Source organism: Accipiter gentilis, chromosome 10 (assembly GCF_929443795.1).
Source record: "Accipiter gentilis chromosome 10, bAccGen1.1, whole genome shotgun sequence".
Lineage (NCBI taxonomy): Eukaryota > Metazoa > Chordata > Aves > Accipitriformes > Accipitridae > Astur > Astur gentilis.
Genome location: NC_064889.1, coordinates 21,577,672 through 21,600,917, shown reverse-complemented (window position 1 = coordinate 21,600,917; position 23,246 = coordinate 21,577,672). Strand labels below are relative to the sequence as shown.

Here is a 23,246-nt window from a genome sequence, read left to right as displayed (position 1 = left end):
TATCCAATTTTGCTGTGTCATGAAAATACTGTTTTCATTATGCATGTATTACTGTTTCATTTTGTGGTTTTGTTGTGCCAGCATGGGACATTGTACAGATCTAATCGTGGATGTGCTTAAACAGATGATCTCACACTCCGTAAAATATTAATGCATCCCTGGCCGTAAATGAAAACAACATAATTTTAAAATAAAATATTAGAGAATATCTTTGGGATTGGAAAATGTCTTTTGGGGATTACAATTCATTTTAATGTAATTTTCTTCTTTCGGGGGCGGGGGGAAAGTGGTGCTTTGCTTTGTGTGTGTTTTCTATTTTAATTTTTTCCAAGGCAATATTGATAGGGTAGGATTGGTTGTTTGAAAAAGATACTCCGAGAGGCACTATCATGTAGTGGTATGATTGAGTAAGTACAGGACGTTTGGAGGAAAAATGGAGAAATACCACGTCAGAATAAAAATATAAAATGCTCTGGATGTCAGGTATCTATGAGACTGTTTTATGGGCAAGTGTGTGGAAGGGAGTAGAGAAGGTTGACACAGGAGCTATGGAAGTAAATCAGTGATTAGAAGGTGGAAGTACAGTACAGGGATCTCGGCCTATAAGAATTCGGTCACTTTGTGTTCCTCAGAATTGAATGATTTTCTAAAACGTGTTGTCCGATTCAGTCATGGTTGGTTGAGCTCCAGCCGAGGCTCATAAAACACCTTAGTAAATGGTTTTGCTGTGTGTTTCCTGTCCAGGTTTGAATTGATGCGCATGTGCTGGCAGTACAATCCAAAAATGAGGCCCTCCTTCCTGGAAATAATCGGTAGCATTAAAGATGAGCTGGATCCAGCATTCAAAGAGGTCTCCTTCTTCTACAGTGAAGAGAACAAGCCTCCAGATACAGAAGAGCTTGACCTGGAGACTGAAAATATGGAGAGCATTCCTTTAGATCCCTCCTCCACCCTCCAACCCACTGACAAGCACTCAGGACATAAAGCCGAGAACGGCCCAGGGGTGGTGGTCCTTCGGGCCAGCTTCGAGGAGAGACAGCCGTACGCACACATGAACGGGGGACGCAAGAATGAGAGGGCCTTACCGTTGCCCCAGTCTTCGGCCTGCTGATCCTTAGAACCAGAATCTCACAGAAATAAAACACATGCATTGGGGGAAGAAAGAAAGAAAATTACAATATATTCAAAAGCCTACTGTACCTCAGTGGATCTTCAGAACTGCCATAGCTGCACTTGGGAGAACCCTTTTTTCAGTAAACAAGTTATCGTATTTTTCTTTTTTCAATATGCAAGCAGATGTTTGTTTCAGTAAAGGACTCCATTCGTGGGGCACACAGTTGGCCTTTTAAAACTCTAATGTTAACACTTAATAGCAACAGAAAACTTGAGATCTGATGTCTCTCTCTCCTCTCTCCTCTCTCTTCTTTCTCTCTCTTTCTTTCTTTCTATCTCTCTCTTTGCTTCATAATGGGAAACATATCTGCGTGCAAGTTCAACCGTACAGCACTTTTATCAGATCAAAGATATCGCAGGCCAGGTGGCTCCCTGGTACCCTTGCAAGCACCTGCCTAACACTGTAGGTCTTTATTAAAAAACAAACAAACAAACAACAAAAAAAAACCCAAACAAAAAACCCACACAAAAAAAAATTTAAAAAGACTGGATTTTTAATGTTGCTCTTTAATCTTTTTAGGAACACGTTAAATAAAAAAGGGCCATCATTCGTCCAAGGTTGTTACCATTTTCAACGCTGCCAAATTTTGCCAAAAAAATGAACTCTTTGTTTTTTTGTTTTTGTTTTTTTGTAGGCATGGAAGGAGCACAGTAATCAACTGCTCTGTTTAAAAGAGATCCTGACCAATATGTTCTATTCAATCATACACTGGTATTTAAAAAAAAACCTTAAAAAAAATATCAAATTGTCTAGATCTTGTTTCAAAACTGGACAAAATGTGATTTTTATTTTTTTTTCTTATGATGGAGAAGATAAAAGGGATGGGGTAAAGAAACAGCCCTCCCTCCACCCCTATCCCCATCCCAATGAATTCTGGACAAAACTGGCAGTGGTGAGCTAAACAAACACGTGCATTTCGTACAAAAAAAGTCAACTGCACGCCAAAAATGAAACATGAAAAACATGAAAATAACCGGCAGAGATCTCCATCGTTGCAGCCTGCCTTCCTTCACAGGCTTGCAAGGAAAAAAAACACCTAGAAACATAAATTGGAGAAGACAAAAAAAAGCAGTAACCGGATTCAAGTATATGATGCTTTGTTGACCTTTTCTCTTTATTAAGACTTCTCGAAGGGTCTTGCAGTTCTATGTTAGACCATGGATCATTTGCATACACATTGTCTTTTGTGTCACTTTTATAACTTTTTTACGGTTCAGATACTCATCTATATGTCTGTACAGAAAAAAGCTGCTATTTTTTTTGTTCTTTATCTTTGTGGATTTAATCTATGAAAACCTTCAGGTCTGCCCTCCTTCCCTACCCTTCCCTCCCACTTCAACAAATTTTCTTATGCTTTTTACTATAGTGTGTAACTTTCACTTCCTCCTTCCCAGTAACTGATACCTTTCATATGATTTGCCATGAACTGTTCAATGCCTTTTTATAAATACATTTCCTCCTTTTTTTTTTCTTTTTTTCCTTTTTTTTTTTTTTTTTTCCCATTAGTTGTTTTACAACATCTTGGCTGTGTGGGCTACAGGGCTTTTGAGGGGCACACGGAGAAAGAAGGGACACCCCGCATGGAAACATTCTAGCAGTGCTGTGGTGTGGTGTTCTTAAACCCTGGTTTTCCTTCCTTCCCACTAACCTCTGCCCAGACAGCATGCAAGTCTCTTACAGTGCAAGGCATGATACAAACTCAGGTCAGAAAAAAAGGTTAAATATTTAGTACATTCTTGTTCAGTGTTTATATTCATTGTTGTACAAGGGTCCTACCCCTCCTTCCTTTCCCGCTTGTTTTGGTTGTGGCACACATCCACCCACCCATTCCCACACACACTCCCCACACAGACACATACACACATACATATGGGGTTTTTTTTATTTTTTTTATTTTTTATTTGTTGGGTACAACAGCAGACACCAGGCTTTTGGGTCACTGATATTTAAAAATACTATTTTAACCCTTCCATCCCGTGAACAAGAGCTATACCAGTTGCAGCTGTTGGTGCCAGGCATTCTTAGGGTGGCCATTGAACACCTGGTTCCAGCAAACCCCAGCTCTTCACCTTCCTGATGAGCAAGCCCTTGTGGAGAGCACCCTGGGCTGCACTTCGCACCCCTGGTAAAAAAACCACCAACAACAAACCCAAACCAAAACAAAAGAACAAACCCACCATGCCATATCCATGGGGCTGGGTGGAAAGCATGTAGCTGGGGCCGGTGGCTTGGCTAGCAAATATTTAAGTCTTGGCAGCTATAGAAACCTGTACGCGTACAAGCTCGTTGCTTAAATTATAGACCAAACCTCAGAACAAAAGAAAATAAGTAAGCTTGTTTGCTCAGTTGCAGAAGCCTTGCTGAAAGGGGAAGGAGGGGGCCATCAGACAGTCTACAACCAAGGATTCATACCAGTTGCTCATCTTACGTTAGTTACAGCATCTAAGCCTTTGTTTAGCACTGATCCAACCAAATGATGGCAGTGAAGAGGTGGTTCTGGGATGGAAATGTTTAAATCTTTTGAGTAAGAACAAAGAATTAAAATATACTGATTGCTAGTTTTGACTGGAGATTTTAAAAAGTTTGTAGTGCTTTTTGCTTGTGTAGTTTAGGTCCCATTATCTTCTCTTGCCTCTGTCCCATAGTTATTTTTCCCTTTAAAAAAAGAAAAAGACAAAAAAGTTAATTAAGAAGGTATTCTATGTAGGATTTTTTTATTTATTTTTGTGATACCAGTTTAAATCACTGTAGAGATGCCCCATAATAAATTTAAATACTGAGATAAGGGTTTTTGAGTATGATGGGGGACAGTTTTTGATTTTTTTCAAACATTTATCTACCTCACTTATTTTTTTTATATGTGTGTATATAAAAAAAATACATCTCACATTTCTCAGCAGCCAATAAATGCCGTTGATGCTGGTAACCTCTCACTCCATATACCACATGCTCTAGGTTGTGGAGGGGAACAGTCGCTGCCTGTCACAAAGGGTCACTTCAGAATATTTGCCTCAATTCCAAGGAGTTTCTCCAATTTTTTGGTTCAGATTCATTAATTGTGAGGGGAAATCCAAGAGTTGTCTGACTTAGTGTGACCATTCTTTAAGGAAACACAAAGGTTTTTTAATGTGCTGTCATGGCAGTCCTCAGGTCAACAACAAAATGCTGCGTGTTTAGATGAGCAGAGACATGGCTGACCTGATATGAGAACTCCAAATTATGAGTATTTGATGAAATCTGTTACAGAAATCAATCATTTACAATGTTTGAAGGTCCAGAAGAATTACTAGAGTAAAGGGAATGGTCTTTCTGTTTGTCCTGTGGAATGGGCTAAGTCATTCCTGCCAGTTTTTCCTTGGATGCCACAAGCACCAAAAAGACATTTGGCTGAATCCGCACCTAAAAATAAATTGGCTTGTACAGCAATAGCATTGCATTCTTGACCAAAAAAACAGTGAAGGAACCTGTCACAGGCTGCCTGATGATACTAGTACATCAAGTTTACAGCTTTGGATCTTTGCTGCTTCTGTTTGATGAGAGCACTGATATTTTTTTCAAATCTAACATTGAATTGATTTCTTTTAACGTGCCAGTAAAAATTCAGTTCCCTTTTCTTGCCCTGTTTATATGCTTCATAACTGTGGATTCTGATGGACCAGCCATCAAATTTTGACAGCCCTCTGACAGCGTGTAACTGGTTTACAAGCACACAGGACTAACATGAGCTTACCATCAACTTGGTGTATAATGTTTCTCTTTTTCCAGCTCTGGCAGCTGTTCGTGCAGGTGTTGGTTGTGGTATCTGAATAATGTGGTGCTTGGCTACTTTGAGTTGTACACGGCTTCTTGAATACACAGCACTGTGGTTAAGTAATACAGAGTTTGTCTTTGGAGGGAGTGTTTCTCTCTAGCCCCAAGAAACCGGCAGCATTTGAAGCTTTTACTTGGTTGGTTTGGTTTTCCATTTTTTTTTTTTTATTAGATTCTAGTGACCTTTTGGTGCAGTGGCTGTTCCCTTCTCTTGCACATACTGATTACCACAACTGGAGATCCTCAGATCTTTCAGCTGGCTAGGAGGGTTTTGTTAAAACTGTCCGAGTTACTGGTTTTTATAATTGTATGTAGGTGGTTTTAAAATGCGTTAAGAAGAAACACTAATGACGTAGCACCCATCATGATAAACATTTCAAAAAGCACTTCAGTAGAAGACAGTCACATGACCTCACGTACGCACGCGTGATGACAGTCAGCTCTCCTGGACCAAACCACCTTCATGATACCATTGCGTTCTGTGTTTGCAGTTCAAGCTTAATTCCTTTTTTGTTCTGTTTCCATAGCTTTTTTTGTTGTGTTTTGTGCATTTTGAATAGCTTTATTTACATGGGTTTTTCATGCAGACTTCCCTTGGACAGTAAATCAAGTCGTTTGTGCATGTGAACAACTGAGAATTAATGTTGGCTTGATAGAGTCATAATATGGTTTGTAATGTTGTTCTTCCCTGAGACCACTGGCTTGTCTGGTATGGAAAATTTATTTAGAACTTCAGCTATGTTTGAATAAAGTTAAAGTAATCCAGTTTGTTTATAAATTAAAACCAAAAGCCCACCCAGCCCAGAAAACCAGCATTTTGACAAATGGTACCAAGATGTTTTAATGCAGTAGGATAAAGAATTGGTGTCACTGTGGGGAGCAGGTGGCTTTGATTTTAGTGCTTGGCCATTGTTCTCACCTGACTCGCATTAACACGCTGCTCGGTGGCACAGAAGGTGGTTTGGTTGCAAAGGAATGTGGCTCCTGCGTAAACACAGAAGTGTCAGCTGTGTGGTACTAAATAAGATGCTCTTTTGGGGGAGTGATAAAGCAGACGCAGAAGCCGAGCGTGATGGAAAGTGTGAGGCCAGCCTTTGTGCACCAAGTCTTTCTCAGCGTGATGCCTCTGCTCTTTAAAGCTGGTTCCAAGTGATGTATGATTCGAGGCGTGTTTGCACTGATGCTCCTCTCAGTCTTCAAAAACAAAGGAAAGCAAGCCCAGTTTGCCAAGGCGACTGGTCACCAGATGGAACTGCTCTCAGGTCCTCTGGGAACTGCTGAGGGGTGTTCAGTAGTACAATCTGAGTCTAAGTGAACAACACTCCTATTGTTGGTATAACTCCATACATATATATCTATATATACATATAGATATATCTGCATATGTATATCTATAATATAGATATATATATTTAAACCCTTTTCATTCCATTAATACAAGTAACACTTGTTTCCTGTTATTTTGTTTGTCAACAGTGTATTTAATCACTGGGCTGAACAACAGTGGAGGAAGGCGCAAGGGATCCACTCCTTACTAACCAGTGATAAAAGCCAGATATTGCAACTTAACCCATGAGTAGTTGTGCAGACAAGAATTTAAGACTGATATGTAGAAACAACACTAGTGGCCAGGGGTGCTGAAGATACAGAACTATAAATAGGCAGGAGGGCTTTGAAGGATGCCTCAGTTCAGAAACTGGTTGCTCGGAGACGGTGAACAGCCTCTGAAATTGAGTGCAGCCAGGTAAATCAGAATTGAGAAAGGTTTGTGTGGAGACACACAAAAACAAAAGGATATGGAAATGGGTATTTACAAAGACACAGGGCTTGGTAGAAGTTTGAAGTAGTTTCCTGAGCTTGGTATGTGGGACAGCATCAGAGCTCAGGTATCACAATTCTGATCGTTGGTACTTGTAAATAAACCTCTGGACTTCCCAGCTGGAGCGGTAAATTCATTACCGGGAGTTTAACGGTTGTTATCATTGGTCTGTATGAATCGGTCTCAACTTACAGTTGGTCTGTTTTGCAAGTACCTGAAGACTATCACTAGTTCGTGTGTGTGCATATGCGTGTGTTTTTTGTTTGGTTTTGGGGTTTTTTTGGTATGCGTTTCGTTGATTAGTAATCCATTAGCATTTTCAATAGGGCTTTAAGTCCAGTAGATTACGGGTAGTCAGTTGACGAAGATCTGGTTTACAAGAACTAATTAAATGTTTCATTGCATTTTGTAAGTACATAGAATAATTTTATAAAATGTTTGTAGTTTATAAATGCCTAAAATATAATTTAAGGGCACTTTTCTGTGTCTGTGTATGGGTGTGTCTGTATGTGATCAGGTTTTTTGATGGTACCAGTTTACTAGCTAGCTTTACAATATGCCAAAAAGGATCGCTAACTTGTCCAATTCATGGCATGTCCCTCTCCCCCTACCCGCCCAAGCTTTGTGTCCCAGTATACAGCGAATGAATAAAGGAGTTGGGGAAATGTTCTGTATCTTCAGTATCCTGGTCTTCCAGAGCCCTCTGGTTGGGGTGGGATCATCTTAACTGGTCATTTCACTTTACTGTCTAGGGCAGTTAACTTACGGATTACAAGAACCTCACTGGTCGGGGAAACAGAACAGGTTTTGCTGCTACCCAGTCTCACTTGTGCTTTTCAGTACCTGCTTTACGGTGGCCATGTGGTTTGAAGGATGTGACTGCGTTAGAGAAAGAGGGAAGACGGTTCTCATCATTACTATTGAAGAACTTTGCAGATTTCTTATCACTTGAAAAGTTTGTGTGCAGCCTCTAAAGATGTTGAGCACCATTTGAACCTTTGTTGAAATGAGCAAGGCAGGGTCCCTATTTATTTTTATTTAAGAATATTGAAGATCCCTTCCCCCTCACTCACCCCAAATTTGACTAACCACATTGCTGAAGGGTGATTTAGATACTGTTTAAAAATCAGCTCTTCTGTTTTCTGAACCAGTGAGGTTTGAGATGAAAGGATTGGCCAGAGTTTGTCTACCTCTGGGATAAAAACAAAACTAGAAAGTGCTAAGGAATGGATGCAGTTGCAAATACAACATTTTCCAGTTTTTCTTGTTTAAATTTTTTTAAGACAAAATTAAACAATAACATGGCCAATTTATTACATAAAAAGACTTGCTGTGTATAAATTATTCCTAAAGAAATTCCTGTGTTTATATTAAAATGAATCAGTAGATAAAAAAAAAATTTCAAAATGTTTTTGTATATTCTGTTGTAAGAATTTATTCCTGTTATTGCGATATACTCGGGATTCTTTACATTATGAAAAGAAGAACTTTGTCTATTTTGAATGGCTGAAGCTAAGGCTCCTTTAGTTTCTCTTACTCTGCTTTTTTCTAGTAGTTTCAGTACTACATGATTTAAGTTAAATAAAAGAATTCTGTATGCATTTGCCTGTTTCTGAATTTTTGTTGCTCCTTATGCAAAGCAAGAACAGGTTAGAAAACTCACAGTAAATCTTCTCTGTTTTTCTTCTGCCCTTTTTGGCTGCATTTAATTTAGCTACTCTGAATAAATCTTAGTAGAGGTCAGTACTGCCGTTACGTTGTGTTGAAATCAAAAGTATTTTCAGCCAGTGACACTGAGCTTGTGGGCCCTTTCTTGATGGGTCTTTGAGTCCTGTTTTGCAGTAGGTAGTTGCCTCGAATAAGGTAAGCATTTTTTTGAAATTTATTTGAAGAAAACCTGTTTATTTACCCTTACAGCAATGCATAGATGAGACATTCAGCCATCCAGCATGTGGTTATCAGTTTTCTGTAAGTGTCACTGGAAAAGACAGTGGCAAGAAAATTAGCATTATTTCAGCATTTCCAGTTCCTCTGACTTTTGTCATCGAAGTGTTGACTAAAATAAGGCACGATGGTGGCCCAAAGCTTCATCGTGTGCCCGTGCTGTTACGTTTGTCTGTTGTCCTTTTTAATGATGTGTTGCTTGAGGAATGGGCTTTTGTCGCCCTGGAGGAATCCCAGGTGTCCAGATAAAGCTGCTGCTGTCCTGTTCTAGTGACTCTTTCTGAAAAATACCTGCTAATTTTATCTCGTCCTTGTCTGTCATGATACTAGCTATCAAGGAGACCATGCATTGACGTTCCCTGTGTGCTAAAGGGGACGTGCGGTAAACCTCTGTCATACCCAGCTTTCATGGCACAGTCCTTGTCTACATAGTATTTAAGACATGGGGGAACCACAGAAGTGATGTGTCGCTGTCCAATTCAGAGTTTTACAATTTGGGGTCTCATTTGTTTCCTGTTTTGTAAGTAACATAATGTGCCACAGCACAGGTCTTCAACAATTGCCTTTCTTGGGACAAGCTGGATTCCAGCTCGTTGTTCACTTTCTTTTAAGTCATCATGGGTTCATAGCCCATTTCTGATGTGGAAACCAGCATTTAGAGCAGGTCAGTAAGAGATAATTATAACACTTCACATAACAGGATCCATATGTGTGTTTTGTTTCCCCCATATTTACATTTTTTATGTGGGCACGTTGTACGCCTGAACGATCTCTCTGGACTTGGGCAGGGGCTGAGGGCACCCCTATTCTGTCCATCCAATGCTGAATGTCCGTACGGCTGTAAGCACCCATCTTGGTTCAGCAAGTCTTTATTAATGTCTTTCTAACCATCAGAACTGGGATTAAGCAGCTAAATGTTTTAAGTCCAGTTTTATGCCTTCTTAAATCTGAAGCAACCTTATCATTGTTAGCACTACAGGCTGCCATTCATGCATTTTTTCTCTCAAGCTTTTTACACCACAAAGATCTTGACAGTTGCTTGGGTTTTGTAAGGAAATTTCATTCAACATGGAATATAAAATCCTTTCTGTAAGGTTTTTAAATAATCTTTAGATATGCTTCATTTAAGAGAGAAAGGAACTGCATTCTAAGAAATCCCCATTTTTTTCTTATATGATCCATCGTACTCTCTTTCTTCCCCGCACTGTTTTAACATTTCTAAGATAATTGTCTGTAATGCTTTTCCTAGAAGGTCCACTGTTAGCAATTTGGATAGTGGAGGCACATGGATGAAGGCTGCTCTTCCATTGCCGTAATACAGTGAAGCGTAGTACGTATAATCGCAGATATACCTGCAATGTTCAGAACAAAACAAAACCAGAAACCTGAATTAAGTAACAGTAAACTTTGATTAAATTTAAATATTCTTTAAGTAGCCAAACCAAATCTGGTTTATGAAATTATTAAAAACATATTTGCTTAGTGAATAAAGGGCATGCTGAAATAAACCAAGTTTGAGAAACATGTTCCTTATCTGATCATTGATTTCTCAGACACCCACCTAGAAAGAACTTTAAAAAAAATCATAAGAAGCATTCTTTTCTAGGTGTCTATAAGCAATGTGAGGTAAGAAAGGCAACGCAGCTCACTGGAAACTACAGCCACGCCATTCTAGTAGATTACTGCAGTACTGGGTTTTGTGTAAGTCATACAATCTCATCATCTGGAGGTTGGGTTTTTTCTTATCACCCTACCCTCTAACTTGCAGGTGCAAATCCTGAAATTAAGGGCCAAAATGAGAAGATTTTGGTGTGGTGAGTTTTTTTTTTTTAATGAGATCATTTTCTGTTTTTCTGTGTGTTCCTTTTCAATGAAGACTAGCATAATAGAAAATTGCTTCACTACTACTGAAACACATAATGAAATCACAGACATCATTCTAAAGGTACCTGTAATTGCTCTGTTCTTCAGTGTATGTATTTACGTTTTGTATCCCTCCCAGCTGGGAAAAATAGATTAAAATCTGCTACTAGTCAGTATTGCTTTCTGACTCTCTTAATAGCTCAGGTTTACTGGGGTTGTTAATCACAGGGTGTGCTATGTTGAAACTTGTTTCTTTTAGAATTTACAAATCCATGGAAAAATATCTACTGGCTGTAGTTTTTCATGAAGGCTGCTTTACATAAAATTTACATTTATCCCAATTTCTTACTTGTGCCCCTCTGAAGATTTTGCTTTAAAGCAATTTTGGTTGGAGGAAAAGTGATTGCAAAGATTTTTCAAGGTTAAATAAGTTGACTGAGTTACTTCTGCTTTTACTGTGAGACCCTGATATGCAACGTTTACCTTCCCGCATCTCTGGAAAAGATTATATCAATCCCTTCCGCTGAAATGTTTTTCCAGAGAGTCTTCATATTAATTGTAGATTCAATCTTTTCCGGGCCATCTAGCATGCAACAGTCACCTTCTGGGTGAAAACCACAAGCATCCATCTCTTGATAGCCTTTGTTCTTCCCACACTGCTCAAGGATGATGATTGCTTTGGCAGATGAAGCCAGCCCAACGTGAACAGTAAGCTGTTTTTTCCCACCAGAGTGAATAACAGGAAATTAAAAATGAGACCTGTTTTTTTAAAAACACGTAATGCAATAGTGCCAAGCATTATGTGAAATACTAGCTGCAAGGTAGGGAGTCTTGCTGTAGCTCATACCTAAAGAAACCTTTTTGATAAGAGATTTTAAATGAGAAGAAGATTATGCTTTAGTTTGTGTTGTGTCTAGTCAGCTCAGGACTTAAGAGCTGTGGTACCTTTTTTTGCAGTTTACGGTGGATTTTTTTTTTCCTTTCTTCAGTTTAAATGGCATGGGGTTAAAGCAGCATGCTAATTATTGTGTGCTCCAAATTTCAGTTTGAAACCTTTATCACAGTTTTAAATAGTCACTTTCTAGAGCTGTTTGATGCACTTATTTTGCAATACTCTTCTGGAGATCTTTTTAGAGATCCACTCAGAATAATAATATTCATGAATGAAGAGTAACTTTCTAATTACTCACCAGTGGCTGAAGAGTTTTCCATATCTTGAAGACTTGCTCCTTTGCTTTTTGGTAAACAACCGGCAGCTGCATGATACGGAGATCTATGTTTTTACCAAGGCCTCTCTTGGACAGCTCCTGTGTTTACAAAAAAGCCACCATGGACTTGCAAGAGCATTGGATTTCTCAGGCTGTGATAAAGAAATTGGGCTGAACCAACTAAGAAAACATCTGAAAGAGCAGTGAAATTCATCTGTTTTGTAGTAGCTCCCCCTTTTTTAACTGGAAGAGACTAAAATGTGCTAAACAATTCCCTAATGTCACGTCCATATGGAGCCATTGCTGTGTTTTCCAGAGAGATGCTCAGGCTCCAATGGGTGGGAGTGGTTATTGCTTAGGGTCAGCTCCATGGGGAACCGTGAAATACAGGATCTCTCAGAAAGCATCTAAATAGGCTTTGATAATAGGTAAGAGCTGTTCCTCTGAAAGGTCTAGTAGATAAACCTGCACTATCAAGAGACAGAAATGAAGGAGAATTCACATTAGCTGTCCACTCAAGTGACACGCAATCTGCTGTCTTGAACTGGTTCAGGTAAGCTCTGCTGGAGGTGACTGTCAACACTGAGGAAGGTTACATTTAGAACGGGTTTAATTTCTTTTTTGGTCTAGAATATGTTTCCCTAGTAAAAGGAAATGTCAATTACTGGCATGTCACTTTTCTGTCATTTACATAGAGTTGAAGTTTCACACGGGACCTTTTCCTGAAGGAAGCAAAAATTATGTCCAGGACTGAGGTGAAAGGAACAAAGGCACCCTTCAAAGCAGCAGATTGGCTGGATGGTTGGAAGATGGTCTGGAGCACAATGTCATGTGGAAAGGACTTGAAATCATTTTGTCAGTGGAGTAAGGCTAACACAAGGCATAAGCCTCTAAGTAGAAGGGAGGCTGCTGCAATGGCAGGATGCAGAAGGAAGGCATCTGAGGTAGAAAGCTTTGTCCCAAGAAAAGTAAAATGGTCTTTGAAAATCCCTGTTGCATTTGAGTAGACCACTACCAAAGGAGGGTACAGATGAAGTTTCTATGGGGTAGCCTCGGCAAAAACTCATCAGCAGAGGTATCTACTTAGTCAAAGAAACCTGTAACATTTTATTAAATGTCATTGTCTTCTCAAGTTTTCATTTCTCTCTAAGGATGCTCGTGTGGATGAGGCCCACAGTTCTAAGCTGTGTTAACTGGGAAATTTGCCCTTCAACACTGGCTTCCTATATAAACTGTTCCAATTTTCTTGTCAGCGGAAACATTGATTAGCTGTGCTCAATAAACTATTTGACACAAGCAAGGAAACAATGCCTGCAGGGAAGTAAACACATTTAGAGAACAGTGCCAGCCTTTTTTCCTCTGGGCACTGACAGTCTTTGAGAGACCATTGCATCATCTTGCTTAAGAATGCTGTACTCTGTGTTAGCTTCCAAAAAAGAAAACCCCAGCTGGTTCACAATTAGCATTTTCTTTTCTAAAGCATCTTTAATTTTAACATTTAATGAGATTCTTCCTTTTTGACTGTAAGGCTTAGAGGATTCAACTACCCGTACCTTTGATACAGAATGTGGAGACCCAAGCAAGTTGTTAGGCTGTTCTCCTCTCATGTTCTCTGTATTGACATTCTGTTGTCACCATTTGTCATGAGAGAAACATGCAGAAATACTTTTGTGCATGACAAAACCAGAAGCTGGCCAATACCAAAAAGCTAAGAATTTGTGTCAAAGGAATATAGTTTGCTATGTGCTAAGCAATTTCAGCATGTTGTCAATAATGTGTATTACTCTGTTGTCTAAGAATCCTAACCATGGGCTTACACCCCATTAGACCAGATGTTGTGCAAACATGGAACAACAACAAAAAAAGGTTCCTTGTCTCAGCCAAGTTTCAGCCTTAACCAAAACCATTTTTGCATTTAAGGTGAGAGACAGAAGATGGTTAGAGGAAGATGACTGCATTTGGAAACTAGAGCTCACACTGGTGAGCTAATTCAGTAAACAAGTGTCTGTCTTTTGTAGTTGAAACTTCAAAGGAGGACAAAAGCTTTGGAGGACTTCTTTGTGGGGAAAGTGGTTCAAAAGAAAGTATGAAGATTCTTTGTTGGGAAGTTCTTCTGAAAGGGAAATGAAATTCCGCATTATCAGCTGAACTTGAGTTGTTGGTGAGTTATGGTTGTAGTCCCAGTCCACTGGAGTTCTGGCCCATGGTGTTACAGCCCTCCCCAAAGCAGTGATTTGCACAGAACCGTTGTGCTCAGATGCAGTGGTTGTGTGTCACATGGGGTGTTGGAAGCATCTTGAACTTCTAGAAAACTCCAGAAAATTTCACTGAATTTGTCTGAGTTTTTACTGATTTGGGTTGCAAGGAAAGGGTGAGGGGGACAGGGGGCTGCACGTGTTAATTTTGTGGACCTCATTCAAAAAAGCGCGTGTTGGTGCAGAAAGAAAATTGGAAGTTTTCAGTCCACCCAGTCAGTCTGCAAGTGTGTGGCAAACAAAGTTTATTTGTTTGGGTTTTGGGTGTTTTTTTGTTTGGTTGTTTGATTGGTTTTAATCCTGAAGATGCCTTTTTAAAGCTTTAGGGATGTAAGAAATTTCCAGAACAGAAATGAAGGCACTAAATAGCAATGTCATCTTAGTTTCACAGACGATGAAACTAAAGCAGAGAGGGAGAGAGAGAGATTAGATGTCAAATTTCCAAAGACCACGTGGCCAGTGGCAGGATCAAAACTGCACTCGGAGATCTGATCCTCATCTCCTGATAGCAAACATAGTTCCCAGAAGCAGTTGGAAATGTGACCTGTTCTTTGCACGAACAGTTTAATTACTATGAATGCAGTCACTCAAATTTGTGCCCTAGTAACTGGGGACTTTGACCTTGCTGGTAGACTGCCCTGATAGGTGGTTTAGCTGCCAAGTTGCATACAGGAGTTTCTGGAGGAGACAAAGAAACAGGGTCAGATCGAGGGTTATTAGGTGGGACCGTCAATCTGTAATAGGGAATAAATAATTCAGGGGATCTGGGATTCTGAGGGTCCCACGTGGTGCTGAAAAACTAACACATCATGGTAACTCAATGTGATCTGTCAGCAAATGCAGAGTAAATACTTGGTGGTGTTTTCCTTTAGAGAGAACGACTTGCACTTCCAGAGTTAAAAGCGCTGCTGGTGGAGCTTTCGTGCGTATTTTAGGAGGGTATTTCAGGTGAATGGAGTTATGAGAACCATAAAAAACTTAGTGAGACAGGTTTCTAAAAGAGAAGCTGTCTTTCTAGTGCTAGACAACCATGTTGGGCCATGTGACAGTGTCTATAAAAGCTCTGAAGCTTTTCTCAGTGACCCTGAATTGACAGGTTCACCTGTACTTTCAGATCCATTTGACTATCCTTTTCCCTGAACACTCGAGAGGTACTTGCTGAGGAATGAGAGCTCCGTGTATGCAATGCTGATGAAAGCCTCATGAGTCATCTTGTGCTGTGCTGAGAACCTGGGTTCATGCAAAAACAACAGGGTACTTGTCACATTCTTGGAAAATTATATTTCCATATTACAAAACAGGCAATGCAGGACAATGCACTGCTACATAGTATCAATAAGAAATCCAAGAATTGAGAATAAATGCTCTTTCTAAACCAACAGAAATAGAGGTTTGGAGAGTTTTACTAACATTTATCATCTGATTACTGGAGATTTCAGAAAATGAGAATTGGCTTATTCACCAAAAAGGTAGTAGTAAATAGTTAATTTGTAAGAAAAACAATGTCACACAACCATTTTTCTGAGTGTCCAATAAGGGCATAGAAGGGCTGTGACTGTTGGAACGGGGTGTGTGCTCACTGGATCAATCTCTGATCCTCCCTACAGCAAGAAAAGTGGTTTGGGAAAACAGCTGATCCCATCAGCAAGGCAGAGTGCAAGAGCATCTTACGGAGAAGCTGGTAACAGGGATTTTAAGGAAGCAGTGGTGCGTAAGAGCAAGTATTGCTCACAGAAGTGAAGTCATTGCTCTTTGGCAAAGACTTTCAAAAAGCATGAAGGGTGAGACTATGCTTTGAGAATTAGGATTCTGGAACTCCTGTTACGTGTGTTTTTACAGGATTTCGGATGCTTTTGGTATGAGGACCCTTCTGGAATGTGAACTCTTAAGATTACATGTATCGGCATTACAACATCACTGAGGGTGCCATGGTATCCAGGCTTTTGATAAGAACCCAGTTCATTTTGAGGTAGTAATTAGGATAGCTCTGGATAACGCTACAAAGGCATGAAGCCTGAGCAATCATGCTGAGCAGCTAGACCAGAGCTACTAAGTACTTTCTTGAGGACGAGTTGGAGTGTACTCTTGCTTTGTTCTCAGAAAAGAGACTTGGCAGGAGGGCTTTATGTCACTTTAGTGATCTATGCAGGAACCCCAAGTCAAGACAGGATTACTTCCAGACGTAAACGTTAAATTTTGCTAACTTCAATATATGTGCATAAGCTTCCTGAAGACCATAGGGCTACTCTTGTGAACAAGGCCAATGGAACAATACCATGAGATTGCTATTTAGTGTGGAGAAACCTATGAAAATTCAAAGTACTTCCAGATTTGCAGCAAATGTCCCTGAACTGCCTGGATTAACCACCTTTGCCAGGGAATAGGAAAACAAAGTAGCATCCCCAGTATGAATACAAATTAATTCCACACAGAGGGTGTCACATCGGAGGGAAATGGATTTGTTCTCCTCCATACACAAGAACTGACATCTGTTTCATTATGGAATGCTGTAGCCCCTGTTATATAACTTCCTGGCATAGCCAGCACATGGCATTGTTACAGAAAACTCATCTCATCGGTGCATTTTCGCTTTAGGCTGTTTTGCTTGCAGCTAAAGAACATGTTTTATTTTCAGCCAGAAGAGGATGGTCTTGCACCCAAAATTAGAACCAATAGGAATCAGGAAATAATGAGCAAGAACACTGTCAACTGACAAATAGTTGTGGTTTAGGCCACATGTCAAGGTGGAATTAAGGTAATTTATGGGTCTCCTGTGATGACTGGGGTGTGAAAAGCTATCATAGAAGTATTTTTGTTTCTTGTTAGCCTACAGGGATAACATCCCTCATGACTTTGAGTGGGTAATAGATTTATTCTACCAAATACCAAACTGCACTCAGCATTCTTCACCTAACAATGCTAGAATAGAAAATATATATGGGTTGGTGGAGTTGCTATAGCTTTGGTCTCCGGAAGAATGGACTAGCTCCTTGTTTTTCAATTGTCTTGGCTTGACTGCACTTCATTTTCAAGACAGATCTTCAGTAGCTTTCACCAAAACTTGTAACATGGTTATAGTCCTGTAGAGTCATCATCTTTCTAGCACTACTAATACTTTCTTATAGCTACCTTTTTCATTTCGGTGTCCAGAAGAATTTAAATATTTATGGGCTTATTTCAGTCTCCATAATAGAACATAGTCCCCTCAGTTTGTTTTACATGTCTTGCTTTTCATTTTTACCAGTATTATCTGTTGTTTCTTGCAGATATTGGACTAATCTTCCCATTCAGTTTCACTCTCTTGACTGTTCCCCAACTAGTTTCAGGTTTCATTGTGTTAACTTTCTTTCTACCTTGGAATTGCTAAGAACTTGTGTGAAAGACCCTCTCAAAATAACTCTGTTCATAAATATCTTAGGAGAGTAACTGAACTCAAGGAAAGGCCGTTGTCTGTGCTAGGGAGAATGAATGAACCTTGCATGCGACTTGTACACATACTCAGCAAATCTCTGCAGCTGTTCCTACTGTTTGAACATATATACTATGACCTTTCTCACTTTAGATCGAGCTAGAGTACTAAAGTACCAAACTAGTAAATTATTTCATTGTAGCAGAAATATTCTTACATACAATGTTTGGGTATTTATTTTGTAAGACATATTTAAAAACAGAAGTTATATTATTGTTAAAACTTAGATAATATTTTAAAAATGAATAATTCTGTTCCTGAAAAATAATGTGTTTGTGGAAATTTTTGGTGTGGCCCACGAAATGTGGGTTCACGCAAACAATAATTTGAAAATAAACAATTGTAACAGAAAAGTTTATGCTGAAAGCCAGGTATCCAAACCATGTCTTTGTATCACCCAGCTAAATTTGTTCTAATACACATATCTAGGAAATAAGCGGGAATTTTCAAGACTCCATCTTAGACCTGTTACTGCTAGTCCAAGTGTATGGAGGGGACAGAAATCTGGATGACCTTGTTTTAAGTTTTAACTGTAGACTTCACTGTCATTTGACAGTGGAAGCCAAAGCTGAAATGTGAAAACATACTTAGAATTGGCATGCTTTAGGTTTTGTGTTCCTGAAGTAGGCAGTAAGAACTCAATAGGCTACACTTGTATGAGAAGGAAATCACCTCACAGAGACATGATAAAATGAGTTGTGGTATGAGATGATCTGTTTACTGAAGACAGAGATAACCTATGGCATATGCATTAGTTGCAGAGAAGGAACCCTGGGTAAAAAAATACCCTTTTTAAAAATCAAGAATAATATTTTGAAAAGTGATTAAATAGCATAAAAAATATATTCTTCCAAATAAAACAATGTTTCACTTCTTAATTATCCTCTTTCTTCCATGTTGGGAGTCTGCTCCAGCAGGCACAATTCTGTTTGGGTCATGAGAAATTACTTTTTTGAAGGGAATGGAAAGCCTGAAAACAGTTTGTATTGGGATCTCCACAAAACAAAACACTTCTCTCCCTTTTTTTTTTTTTTATGCTTACCTTCACTGCTTCCCAGCTAGAATTAACCAGGTGTTGTCTAAAGGGACCGAAACCTGAAAAGAAAGGTAATTTTAACCTATGCTTGCTCTGCAATACTGGACTAGGTGCCAACATGTATGCACACACATATTTGTTCTTTATCTTCGTATTTTTGGTTATGGAAGTTGAGATTTTTAGATGGGATTTAGCCTTTATAACACTTAAGGGAATAGTATTTTCATTTTTTGCGTGCACTGATATAAGAACTAATCCTGCAATCTTTATTCATGTCAAGACTTACTTATGAGATAAACTTAACTGAAGCTGGTAAATGTACTGGAGCCAATAGGACAGATCATGTAAATCATGATTTTAGGCAAGGATCATCATCCATAGAAATACTGCTACTAAAAGATCTGGTGTTAAATACTCCCAGGTCACAGTCAATGTACCATTCTTATTGTTAAATGCTCATGAAGATATGCATGTTTAATGAAAATGTTTGAAAGAGTAAAATTTTATTTCAATTTTATTTCAAGTAATGAAAACTTACGCTTTCTGTCAGGGAAAATGTGCTTTTTGTGGTGCTGGGCAAAATCTCTTCCTTTACTTTTTTCCCCACAGGAAAAGAGAGAAGGAAAGGGAAAAGGACTATGAATCCAAAGTATTAAACTTAATTTTATGCATCCTTTTTGTGAAAGACTTTTTTTTAAATAAAAAGGAAAAAAAACTCATTTTGAGCTAGATGGGCATTTTGTCATGAGAAAGATTGGTGGAAAACTCCTACTATCTTTATTAATCTCAATTACTGTTCTCAATCCAGAGTGTTGCCAAATCTTAGATACTGGGTGGGAGGAAAACAAGTTTGTGAAATGGTTTTAATACTATAACTCTTATTAAATATTTAAAAATCCTTAAATGAACAAATAAATACTTGACAGCATATGATTGCTATTTTGCACAGTGGAAAGTACTTGTATGGGGGGACAATTAAGCCTAAACGCAGGCTTATGACAGCTTAATTAATGCTAGACTTTAAGAATTTCTTAATTTGTTAATACTTATTTCATAACTGCACAATCTTTTCTCTTTAATATTATGAAAAGCCTGATGGTGCTAATAGTTTTTGACAATGTTTTCCTGAGGTTTAAGTTTGTACTATGGAGTAGTAACTAGGGAAATAGTACTCATTTCACATTAACAGGGAACATAAACCCTCACTAGTCCCACTCCGCTTTCAGAGCAAAATTAGAGTGACACCTACTCCATTTTGAAGCTGTGATTGTTGTGCATGTTTGCATACCTCTGTGTGCAGAACTGTAGAATTATAATAAGGTTATCAGATAGCTCAAAATGAAATACATGCATCTTGGTGGTGGCCGTAAGAAACTACTGCTTAGGATAAAATTGTTCTGTGAAAGAAATTACGAAATGCAAGAGTTTACAGTACTGAAATACCTGCAACAACTTAGAGAGCTAACTGGCTGAATATTTTTAAGCACTATATAATAAACTGGGCTCACTGCCAGCAGGTTTATATTAGAGCAGGTGAGAATGTGACAGAAGCATGCTGTGATAATCTCTTTAACAGCTTAAAGATGGACCTGTGTCTTTAATGGGACACCCCAGTCAAACTATTCCAACAAGATCTCTGCACCTAAATGGCTATCTAAGGGGAGGGAAAAACTAATAGGGTGTTAAGAAGTGCACCCATCAAGGGTAAGTGCCTTAAATATCATAGGAGAGAACCAGATTGTCAGCCTTTTAAGAGGTTAGCAAATACCTCTTGCTCTCTCCTGCACTCCCATTCAGCCCAATTGCAGTTATGTCTAGAGCAAGCCAAACTAGTTCTGCCCATCTTGCAGCTATTAAAAAAAAAAAAAAAAAAAAGTGTTTAACTGAAAACAGCAAGATGCAAATCTCTTTGATGTAGCTTCAACCTCATTCCTATGTCCTCAGATGACCTGCAGCGGAAAATTATCCAGCAACTCACATGTCAAGATATGTGTAATGATTGCCTTTAGATGAGTCAGTGGCAACAAGAGGAATAGTGAGTAGCAGCATTCCTTAAGAGCTTTAACCTTTTAAAGCTCAGAAGTCTCTAGCTGGTGGTTCTGCCACTGTGATTCAGCAGTAGTTAGAGCCAGGAAGAGAAGCTCCAAATTCAGTCCCTTGTGCTGCATGTTCTGGCATGCTTCTTTGGTGTATTTAAATTTAATTGACTAGTTTAGTAGTGATGAGGCAGCATCTCCTGTTTACATCTCCCTTACCTTGCCATGAAACAGAGACCCTGAAACTTGCCATGTGTTGCTCTAATTCTGGACGCTGACTATGTGACATTGTGATGCAACCTGGTTTTCTTGCTTCAGAGCTCCTTTTGGGTAAGCTTTATCTAATACTAGCCTGCACTGCCTTGAGCTATGTGGTTTGGATCAGAGAGAATGTCAACAAAGATTAAAACATGGAGAGAATGAACAACAAACCAAACTGCATGGCAGTAAAGAGGGCAGACTGCAGTCTGTTTCCTCTGACATGCATCTGATTTTTCTTAGGAAGGCACAGCAGCACGTTATTTTCCATTTGGAATTGTTAGTATGACCATTTGCTACTGTCTTCCCTCCAGGGAACTGTTTATGACAAAGATCAAGCATGTGTGCATGCCATCTCCAGCTAAAAGAATAATAAAATAAAAATCTTACCAGTTACAACCACAATGTTGGAATTTGAATCCATGAAATCTATGCTCCAGAAGGTGAAATCTTGTTGCCTTTCAGTTCCAAACAGTATTATAATTCATTTATCTGTGGCAAACTTCTTCATTTGGGTCACCTTTTTTTCTTCAAACTGTGATGTGTCTGGATTCATATGGCAGGGATGATTTGTGATTCATGTAAATTTCAGAGCAAAAATTGTTACGTCTCTGTATTAAAGATAGCAGTCTGACTGACTGGCTGACTGACTGGGACTGCCCTAAACTTCCTTTTCCCTTCTTCAGGCATGCAATACTATTTAGGAAGAACAGGAAGGGCTTAAAGAAACTTCTTGCAAAATATCCAGCAATATTTTTCATCAGAAACCTGTTTATGTACAAGTAAACAGAAAATTAATTGAATAAATTTATTGTATCTCTGTGGATATTCTATTTTTAGCACAGCTGTAATTAATTTTAATTGTGAGCAATGACTTAAGTACAAAAACATATCTGTCTATTTCCACTGTTCTTAGACTTTTTCTTACTGACTTAACTCACGGGTAACTTTGCCGGTCCTTTTCTTAGCAGTTATCTAATTTACTAATCTTGCTCTTATGCTTTTTATAAAAGAGTCCAAACACCTTACACTTTTAAAACCAAACACCAATAGGAAAAGGTGTGTATTTGCTAAACCAAAACATTTACTCAGTAATATCCTTGAACAGGCAACATGTTAAAAAATCTCACTCCAACTTGCAAGGTCAAAGGAACTGTAGAAGCTGGGTTATAGCTTGCTGAAACTGGTGAGTTAAATAGCTGGTCTGTCTTCATTAAACTGAAGCATGAGAACCAATGGGGGGGGCTGAAATCAAAACATATGCACATTGTCACTGCCCAAAACAAAGGCATATGAAAGTTCTCTTGGGAATTATAACTATGTGGGCAGAGGGTTTCGCTGGGTCTTGTTTTGAGTAGGAAGTGTATGTGTGTGTGTGAGAGAGAGGGAGGGAGGGAGGGAGGGGAGAAATATGCTAAGAATAGAAAGCCACTATATAATCTCAAGAGAGCTGGTAACTGTTGAGACCTTAAGAAAAAAAAAAAAATCTCTGGAGAAATCTCTTGGATTGGGTGGTGGCTGAATGAGGTTTGGAGCTGTGAGCTGTGTCTGTCATTTAAATCCTCCTGTGCTGAGACACAGAGAAATTTGTGGACTCTCAAATAAAAAGACCCCGATTCCACCATCCATTGCTTTCCCTGACTAATACAGCTTGCAAAACTAACTTTTGCTAGCTGCTGAGGCTGAAGGAATAGCTAATACAGTAAACAGAGAACTCTCTGCAGCTTTAAATAAGGCAGAATCTGCCACTGACATCAGTGAATTACATCTAAATTTCTACAGTCTTTCATTCTCTTATGTCAATTAAGATTTTTATCAATTGATTTTTCTGTGTGACCAGTTAGTAAAACTTTTCCTATTATACTGAACAGGACAATGACATACCAGTCTTCTCATAGTTACTTCCAATTTGTGCTTTTTTTAAAAAAAAATAATAAAAAATTAAAAAAAAAATCTAAGTACAGGGTGGTCTAATGAACAAAGCATATGCAAGGAATAAAGCAAGATTTAAGGTCTATAGTTGCTTAATTAAATTCCTGCATGAGAAATTATGTGTTTTGTTTGGGACATTATAGCTGCTTTATAGATATATATGAACAGTATGGCTTGAATGCTCTGAAATAGTAGGTGTTTTATTAGATATGCTTGCATAGTGTAGATGTAAGTCTATTAGATCCATGCACTCTGAAACAACTGATATTACCTGTCTGGACTGCAGTAATAGTTTTCAAATTTTTCACAACTGGAAAAAGAGAGTAGAAAAAAATAGAGAGCAAGGAAGATTATTTCACTAATCTTTTATGAAGAAATCTGGGGGACAGCCCCCCCCCCCCCCCCCCCCGACACTTTTTAATGACTCATCAGTTAAGTATCA

At 38.8% G+C, this 23,246-nt stretch overlaps 2 protein-coding genes across 5 annotated transcripts in view; one reads left to right on the top strand and one right to left on the bottom strand.

The window, feature by feature from the left end:
- Nucleotides 1-8,398, top strand: part of IGF1R (insulin like growth factor 1 receptor) — a 195,383-nt gene extending 186,985 nt beyond the window's left edge. For 3 of the 4 annotated variants that reach the window (XM_049811824.1, XM_049811822.1, XM_049811825.1), the window contains one exon: nt 745-8,398. In XM_049811824.1, coding sequence (XP_049667781.1) covers nt 745-1,111 — 367 coding nt within the window. In that variant the 3' untranslated portion in view covers nt 1,112-8,398. The remainder of the gene's footprint in view (nt 1-744) is intronic. The other variant, XR_007507444.1, reaches the window with a different exon arrangement.
- A 1,496-nt stretch (nt 8,399-9,894) lies between these two features.
- On the bottom strand, nt 9,895-21,296 carry PGPEP1L (pyroglutamyl-peptidase I like). Its single transcript, XM_049812584.1, has 5 exons — nt 21,263-21,296; nt 18,585-18,637; nt 11,801-11,917; nt 11,094-11,323; nt 9,895-10,099 (listed from the first exon to the last, which is right to left on the bottom strand). Exons 1-5 carry the CDS (start codon nt 21,294-21,296, stop codon nt 9,895-9,897), a joined length of 639 nt encoding a protein of 212 aa, XP_049668541.1.
- Nucleotides 21,297-23,246: the final 1,950 nt, after the last annotated feature.